This window comes from Chiloscyllium plagiosum, unplaced genomic scaffold, assembly GCF_037043375.1.
Source record: "Chiloscyllium plagiosum isolate Xiang-an unplaced genomic scaffold, Cpla_swu_hap1 HiC_scaffold_21, whole genome shotgun sequence".
Classification (NCBI taxonomy): Eukaryota; Metazoa; Chordata; class Chondrichthyes; order Orectolobiformes; family Hemiscylliidae; genus Chiloscyllium; species Chiloscyllium plagiosum.
This window is the reverse complement of record NW_028270159.1, coordinates 23,997,323-24,006,035: the sequence shown is the minus strand read 5'-3', so window position 1 is coordinate 24,006,035 and position 8,713 is coordinate 23,997,323. Positions and strand designations below refer to the sequence as shown.

Genomic DNA, 8,713 nt, shown 5'->3' with positions numbered 1-8,713 from the left:
ACATTGATCAAAAATAAGCGAAAAATCCATGAACGATGTTACCAAGTATTTTATGCGTGACAATTTAAGTAGAAATATGAATTACAGTAAATTATCAATTGCAATGAAACTTGATCGTAAAGTTCGTAAATTAGGGCTGACAAAGGGATAGTTTCGAACCTTAGTACCTACAATTTCGGATATTGTAATTAGTATAGGATAACGTACAATTAAGATTCAAATTATTTTCAGAGATGATTCATCTCTAATTATAACACTGTCCTTGCATGCTGAAATTGGGTCTGTATTATATTCTGAAAATCGAAGACTTATATCTATAGTTGGCAATTCGTTTGAGAAACCTCATCAGCCGTGTTATTCTTAGCTGCTGGGAGGAATTTATAGAAAATATATGTTGGCTTGTTTTAATTAAAACATCGAATTTGACATTAGAAAAAAACAGATTGATGTTTTTAAACATTTGAGTGTCAGATAAGAAATTAAGAATAGACATTATAAAATGCTCGTGATCCGTAATTTAGGAATAAATGAGTAGACTGCTTTGACTGATTATAAAATATTGCAGATAATGTTAATATATGTATTTCACAAAAATAGCAATTTGAATAAATTAAAAACTCTATATTGCTCACAATACACCCTAAATTAACCAATACGTGTTGATACACTCTTAAATTCTCCTAAAACTTGCTTAAAGTGGTGTAATCTATTGTACTGCAGGGAAATACCATGAATAAAAATCTAGGTTTGTAAAGGTAGATAAAGCTGGTCCTGTTCGAGGCATCATCAATGGGACTACGCTTGCACCTCGCTGTTTCTCGCATCACGAACCAAACTCCAACTGAATATAAAACTACATGTCGTTTTCATTTCAAGAAAACAACTACACACCATATGAACTAAACAATTGCGTATAATACGAAACTATCAGCATACATTTAGATTGCGATACCTTCCAATTAACTATTTTATTTGCGTGTTCCGCGAATTTCTAAAGTACTGTCGCTTCACAAATAATGCAACGCAACTCTTGTTTATCAACTTGAGCAAAACCCAATGTGTTTTGTCGTTGGTTTGAACATTTTAATAACTTCCGAGTCTTTTTGTATACGTTTACATATGTATGTGTTGCCATTGAGTTGTTGCTCAGCGCCTGATGCTCGCAGCGCCTGAGATGGCCACCAAGCAACAATAGAGCGCTCCCAATAAAGTCGTCTGCTGCCATGGCAACCAGCGGGCTGCGCCGAATGCGGGTGACGTCAGCGTCCGAAGCTCGCTCCGTTTCGAAACGGACCAATCACAAGTTGTCGACCGTTAAACCGCAAGCCACGCCCCGTTCCCCTCCTTCTCCACAGCACGACAAACTGAACCTGACGCTGGGTGGAGTCCCGCCCCATCGGCTTCGCGATTGAGCCGACCTCACCAGGAATCCACTCACGATTGGTCAATCGAACCGCCAGTCTGGGTGGTGACGGGCAGGGGCGTGGTTTTCATCTTGATGGACGGGAAGTGGGGGGAACGTCAGCGCAAAGAAAACATTTCCGCCATCAAGTTAGAGCGACACGGAGGCATGGATTAAAAAGCGAGAGAAGCGAATCATTTCGCTTTGAAAGAATAAATAGAGAAGAGGGAGGGGGAAGCATAAAAATAATAAAACAACACAAGGGAAAGTGTGTGAGAAGAAAAAGATTTTTTTTCCCTTCAGTGTGTGTGGTGTTTGACAGGAATAGTAACCGGTAACTAAAGGTTCAGGGCAGCTCCGTGAGTGAGTGAGCCGGGCTTCGGTGGCGTGTGTGTGGAACTAGGATCTCAGTCACGGGCCGCCCTGTTGAGGGCGGAGTTTGCATTTTATATATATTTTTCCCTTCCCTTAAACTCTGACACGTCTGCAGTGAGTGAGTGGCATTGGCAGTCTGTCAATCCCTCACCAAAGCGGCCATCAAAACATAAAGAGTTGGCTCGTAAATTGATCTGGCTTTCACTGCTGGGGCAGTGCAAATAATTTTTATGATCTTTTCTTTTTTTTTATTATTTCCCTTCTGCCTTTTGAAGAGGCAGCTACTTTTACTTGATCTTGTTTCTATAGATTTTTTTATGATCTTGGATTTTGCTTCTTTTTAATTATTTTTCGCTCATCCACACGCAGCGTTCCAGCTCTTGTAGCTTTTTTTTACTATATTGGTTTTTTGTATTATTTTTGTTGTTGTTAAAAAAGGGGAAATTATAGACAAGTTTGAAAAAGGAATTGAAAGCACCTCAAAGCAACTGTCCCTGTCTTCTTCGGCTCCAGTGGTACCTGTGCTAGTTTCATTTCTTCTGTGTTACTGCTGCGGCAGAGTATGGACGATCAATCCAGGATGATGCAGACTCATCCCGGTGTAAGCTTGGCTGGACACTCGGTACAGGGGGGCATGGGTTTGCCTCCACATGTGCAAGGACATGAAGGTGCAGACGGCGACGGAAGAAAGCAAGACATCGGGGATATCCTTCATCAGATCATGACCATCACTGACCAGAGTCTGGACGAAGCACAAGCAAAGTTGGTTGCCCGCAAAAAAAACATTTTCCCCTTTTTCTTTCTTTTTCTTTTGCCTGTGTGTGATTTTGATGTCTTTAGCGCTCAAATTCGCCGCCATATTTTTGACTTTGAGTGCTATAAATCTTGTTAATTACTTATTATTTTTATATTTCAGGAAACACGCATTAAATTGCCACAGAATGAAGCCAGCCTTGTTTAGCGTCCTGTGCGAAATAAAAGAGAAAACAGGTACAGCTCCGATTAATTTTGACACACTAATCGCTACACTGTTATACTTCTGCTAGCTGAACTCCAGCGACATGTGCACCGCCATCTTGATTTCTATTTCTCTCCTATTTCATTTTGTTCACTGGAATAATGCTTCACTAAATTTAACAATTCATAACCGTGATGCTAAATGAAATGTACATTAAAATGCTCGTATATCATCCATAACATAATCGCCCTTGGCATCTATAATAGAGCTGCCTTTGGCGCACTTTGCTGTATGCGGAGTAGAAAAGTAGCAGCGTGTGTAAGATTTTACATTACAAACTAAACTACGGTTGGACTTTTAATTGAAAAAAAAATGACAATCGTATCGATATCTGGGGCAGAATGGGTGTTGTAACGTTGAAAGCGGGTGTGTTATGTTTTGTTTTCTGCAGTAATTTGAAGCGATTGCGTTCGGTAGGAGATACTGCTAATAGTCTTATTCAGAGTTCAGTGTTTTGGGGAAATGCAATATTGTAAAAATCCAACAAAATGCATTCAGACAGACAATTACAGAGTAGTTTGTTATGCTTCAGTGTGCATTAATTATGAAAAAATATATCTGGATTGCACAATGGTAGACTGGACCGTATTGCCTTTACCCTGACAGCAGCTAGTTTTCCTTGCGTTTGTGCACAGGCGAGATTACCTACAATAGATTTTGAACTCGATATAAAGAATATCTCAACTCGCGTACAGTGAGGATAATATTTAAAGCACAACGGCATATCAACTACAATAAAATATCCCTAGTTTCTAGTCATAACTTTGAAGATGTTAAATATCCGACAACTCTGAAATCAGTTTTAATGTTGAAAGTTTTTAGGGTGCGTTTTAGCAGCCCGTTTAATCCGAGATCATTGTGCAAATTATTGAAGTAACGGGGCTACATAAAATACTGAGAATGACATTTCCACCGAAGTCCTTTCATTAGGATTCGTGAACCTTTATTTCTTTTTGATTGACCCATTCTGTGATATTTTCGCTGCGTGAAGCAGCTCATTGTTGATGCGTTCTTTTAGCATTTAACCGGAAGGTTTAACTCAACAAATAACGTGAAGTGAAAGAACATAATAGATCTTTCAAAGTTTATGCCTCTTTTAGATGAATATGATTCTTACAGTATTTTACATAGCAAGAAATCAGATAATTGCGGAGATTTGGACTGGTTGCATTATGATCAAGTTTTCTCTTATTGTCCCTTCATCGGCCTTGATTTAAATTGATGTACATAGCGATAGGTAAATGTACAAATGTTGGAAATTAGACTTTGTAGGTAACGAGATTGGTAGATAGACACAGGTACATTGTTCTCTTTGCGTGAAATTGGAATTACGGTCGAACAGTTTAGGGTGTACGTATAATCTGTCCGACTAAATATAGCCATTTCCATCAAAATCACCATTACAGCAAATCTGAAAGGAACATCTAGTGTTGCATTCTGGAAAAGAAAGTTGGCGTTGTAGCGATGTTTTTTTTGTTGAAAGTTCAGACTTGGATATTAGGAAATCTGAGTTGGTGACAATTTTCTACACGTGGTGGGTATTATTTCCCAAATGACATTTCTGGCGCGATTTAAACAGGCTTGTAAAACCCGATTTTACTCTGGAGGCTTGCATAGGGAGGTCTTTAATAAAGAAAACACAGCTATAAGAAATGTAGAAACACTTTCAATAACACAGGAGGAAAGTTAGTCGGAAAGCGAAAATACCAGAAGTAACCCTGTTGAAAAAAAACTAGAATTACAGAAGAAATAATTTAATAAATTGTTTAGATAAATGTATCACACAAAACAGATAAATCTATTTTGAATGTTTGTAATCCTTAAAATATGAAATAAAGCCTCGACACAAATATTGTGTGAAAGATGACGTTATTACATGAAATTCTTCAGTTCACCGGCGGATAAAAGTCTTGTAAAGGTTTTGTAAAAGTATAATTTATTTAGCTATTAGAGGACACATATTTTCATTTTACTTAATCTTCCCGTTGATTTGGTGGAAAGGAGGCAAATTATAACACTGTATGGTTGTATGTGTGGTTAGAATGTTACTGCACAAATGCATAAGAGCTGTGGAAGGGGAATATCACTGCGATATGGAATGCAATGCGTTTGTTTTATTTTGCAGAAAATATATGCACTATTCAGTTTAGGACTGGAGTTAGCAATATCCAATAGCATCGGGAAAGCTCGTACTTGTTTTGTAGCTCCTGTCTGTGTAGCGGCTCATTCCTTATTTTTACTCAATAAATGCGCCATTGTTTTCCTCCACTTGGTTTAATTATGAACCAGTATTTCGGGTAGATTTCACAGCTGCACCATCAGCTTTGTTTGTCTTGTAAATATCCACTCACTCATTATTCAGGTTATACAGTAAATTAATTGACAGATTTTAAAACGTGAGATTTCACGATTGTGACACAGGATTTGACTAATTTATTCCTGTAGATTTAATTTCAGGCTGTTTGTCTCACAAAAAAGTCTACTCAATAAAGAGGTATCTATAACTACATAAAAAAGTCAAGCAAATTGTATGCACTCCTTCACTTTACCACAAGGTAGCAGGCTTTTTCATAAGTACATGAATCCCCTGCTATTCTTGAAAGTATTTTTCATTCCTCATGGATCACATTTTTATCAATTACCACTTTTAATAACTGGTAAAAACAATGGAAAGCTAGGTTCTGTTGCAATGCAACTAAATAGTTTAATGCTTCATGGAAGGATTATAGACAGACTTTATGTTGCAGCAAATAGTATCTTAAAAATATTCAAAGATGCAATGTTGAAAGCTAGGGTTACTTTACATAAAGGATATTGTTATACACATGTGCATGTACCATTTTATCTACCTGCTCCAGTAGTGGAGACAGCCAGATTTATATTGGAATACAGGAAAAAAATAGATATGTAAAAGATATCAGGAGGCTGCAGTTTGGTGAATCTTTCCCACAGTTTCCATTACAGAAATTTATTTGTTTTCCAGACATAAACTTCAGTTTAACTAACCGGTTTGATTATATGAGAATTGCTTTTAGTATCGCTATTATCTATCAGCTTATGTTATCCTTTATTACCATACTTGTACAGTATGGTAATTGGCCTTGATATCAATGAACTTATATTTTGCTGAAGCTGTTTATGGTTATGATAGCCTTTACCAGTGTTAAATCGCCATTATAAAGTAACTTGTGTCTTTGAAATTAGGTTGTAGAATTTACGGAATGTTGTGCCTTTAATAATCATGATATGGTCTGTTAGAATGTCCTTCAGAAAAGTAGAAGTTTGAATAATGGAAATTTGGAAAATTCCTTGCTTTATGTTTTCTTTAAAATGAAAACATTCTGAAGGTTTCATGTGTTAAGGTTCTTTAATTGCTGAGTTTTGGTGCTTTTATTGTGAACATATGAAGACCATTTGGACCAAACTTAATTTTTTAAACACTTTAGCTTTTCATAGTTTGTAATAAATATAGAAGTATAATTATGTATTGGTTTTGATTTTTGTTCATTTGAAAGTCAGGTTTCTTTTTAGTCCAAAATGAATAAAGGTTTTGTTAATATTGCATATGGTTAAAGTTAACTTTCGTGCTTTTGTTTCGCATTATTCATGTTCTGGGCTGTGAAACAAGTTAGTTGTTTCCAATGTGAAATAACGTGGCTACTTTTTTTGGCTATAATCTTAGTAACTTGTTTATTAAAGGTAAAACTATTAGAGAACTGAAAAAATGTATGGACAGCTGTCAAGTAAACTCTCAAGATAGAGTGCCAACTTGACTGAAAAAGAAGTGACAATCATTTGCTGCAACTGTCTAATGGTTGTGTACTAGATAGTTCATCAGATTTGTAGCTATTGTGAAGCTTATAAGCGGAACAGACTTGAGGAAGATCATAAAACTTAATGAACTCTTAGGCTGCAGGAGGTGTCCGCAGGGGGAGTAAAAGGGCTGTTTGGCTGATTTGTCTGGTTGAATTCTTTATGCCTTAAGAAAGAAGATGAAAATGATCATTGTTGTCTCTAAACTTTGTCCCATGTTATTTTTGACTTTTTGTTAGTTTCATGTATGTTACGTGCATATCATGTAAGCTTCATCATGATTACATGGATTTATATCTTCATTCTATATTTGAGTTCAGAAATAAAGTAAGACCTAATATTCAAAACAAATACAGAAATGTTCATAAAACATCTTTAGTGTGTATGCTAGTTCTTAATAAGGCAGAAGCTGCTTATGTTGTAATTGCTACATAATATCTAAATAATACTTTGTAGCTTGAACTTTTAAGTTTTTTTTACGTGGAATTTGTGAAGTTGAGTCTGTTGTACAGTTTAATCTTTCATTTTCAAAAATTTTTGATTCACTGTATAAGTTAATCAAAAAAGAAAACAGCATCTCTAGCTGATGTAAGGATTTATGTTATTACAGATTAAATTGATTATTCTGAGGAGCCAATAGATAGCTCAGTAAAACTGGTAATGAAAGTGCTGTTCATTTGTTAGACAATCTCTCTCATTTTCTTGACATGATCAGCATTAATATGCAATAAAAACTTAGCACTCCAAGTTCTGTATTCAATAGTTAGAATGAATATTTCTAAAGATGAAGAGATCCTATAAGAAATACAGTAAGTCTCAGATATTTCTTATCACCACATAATTGTTATTACTATGGAACTATTATGGCAGTAAGAACAAACCCAGGAATAATTTAGAATTTAGTGAAGAGTATTGGAACACCAGATAGCTGGTATTGAACCATCTTTTGTATGAAGCTACATAACTTCAACAAAATTGAAGTATAGATAAATGTTATTTGTAAATTTTTAGAAAAGGCTGTAAAATTGCTCTAAAACACTGATATACAGCCGATTTGTAAGTTGACTATTCTTTCTGATCTAGCTGAGTCTTTTATTAGCAACAAATTTAACATTTGAGATACTTATTTGGGTTAATCTCATAGTTGATGTCATGAATTTACATGTAGAAGGATGCTCTATTTGTTCTTTTCACAGCAATCTATGTTCATGCTATTGTCTTATCAAGGTGATCTGCATGGTTGAAATTGTGCATCTCTGCCAAAGCCTACTTTAACGCATTAGATACTGACCTCTTGTCATGTTGGCATTCGTTCAATCAACCATTCATGTCTTTTAAGTATGAATTTAGTAAATAATTTATGTCAATATTTAATATAAATTTTTAACTTCTGTCAGTGCTCACTTTTATTGCTTTACCAAGCTTGCTTATTCATTCAAGCTAGTTGTTGAATTAGTCTGCCTTTCTCAGTGTTGTGCCTACTTGTTTAGAACAGAAGAAATGGTTTAATTGAGGTTGAGTTTTTATCTTTACAGCACAAGTTTAACTTTAACTGTATGAAAACTGAGATATTTAACACTGCAAAAATCTACATTTTGTACCTATCTGATTGTTGAAAATATGAGGAAAGATTACGCAGAAGTTAGTAATTAATTTGATAACAACATATGCTGCAAGTCAGAATGTAATAAATTATAAATATAACATTTTGAATTTATGGAATAATTTCCTGAATTAGCACTGCAGAAGTCAAGTAAAATTGACAAGAGGTTAAATCAGTTTTTGGCACTTAACTAATTCACAATGGTGTTTCAATTTGAAATGATTCAGTAAATGGGAAATACAATATTTTTTAGGGAAGTGCTTTGCACATCTTTTTCTGCTTTTGAATTCAGGAAATACCTATTCTATTTGCGTGATTTTGTTTTAAGATATTTGGATTACATTAGATAAAACCAAAATATTTTAAAAAATTTTTGAATATTTAGAGTTTTGTCATGTGAATGCATTCAAGGGCTGTTTTCTTCGACCAAATTTGTTCTTGGAAATATATCAGTGTTTGACGTTAATATTAGTAATTTAGATTGAACTTGTGTTTGATATTA

The 8,713-nt window shown here is 35.1% G+C and overlaps 1 protein-coding gene across 4 annotated transcripts in view; it reads left to right on the top strand.

Annotated features, from left to right (window-relative positions):
* Nucleotides 1-1,591: 1,591 nt before the first annotated feature.
* The window catches only part of pbx3b (pre-B-cell leukemia homeobox 3b), a 253,444-nt gene continuing 246,322 nt past the window's right edge, over nucleotides 1,592-8,713 (top strand). Inside the window, exons 1-2 of one of the 4 annotated variants that reach the window (XM_043720212.2) lie at nucleotides 1,592-2,539; nucleotides 2,694-2,767. In XM_043720212.2, the coding sequence (XP_043576147.1) occupies nucleotides 2,340-2,539; nucleotides 2,694-2,767 (274 nt within the window). In that variant the 5' untranslated portion in view covers nucleotides 1,592-2,339. The remainder of the gene's footprint in view (nucleotides 2,540-2,693; nucleotides 2,768-8,713) is intronic. The other 3 variants (XM_043720211.2, XR_015760711.1, XM_043720215.2) reach the window with 3 other exon arrangements.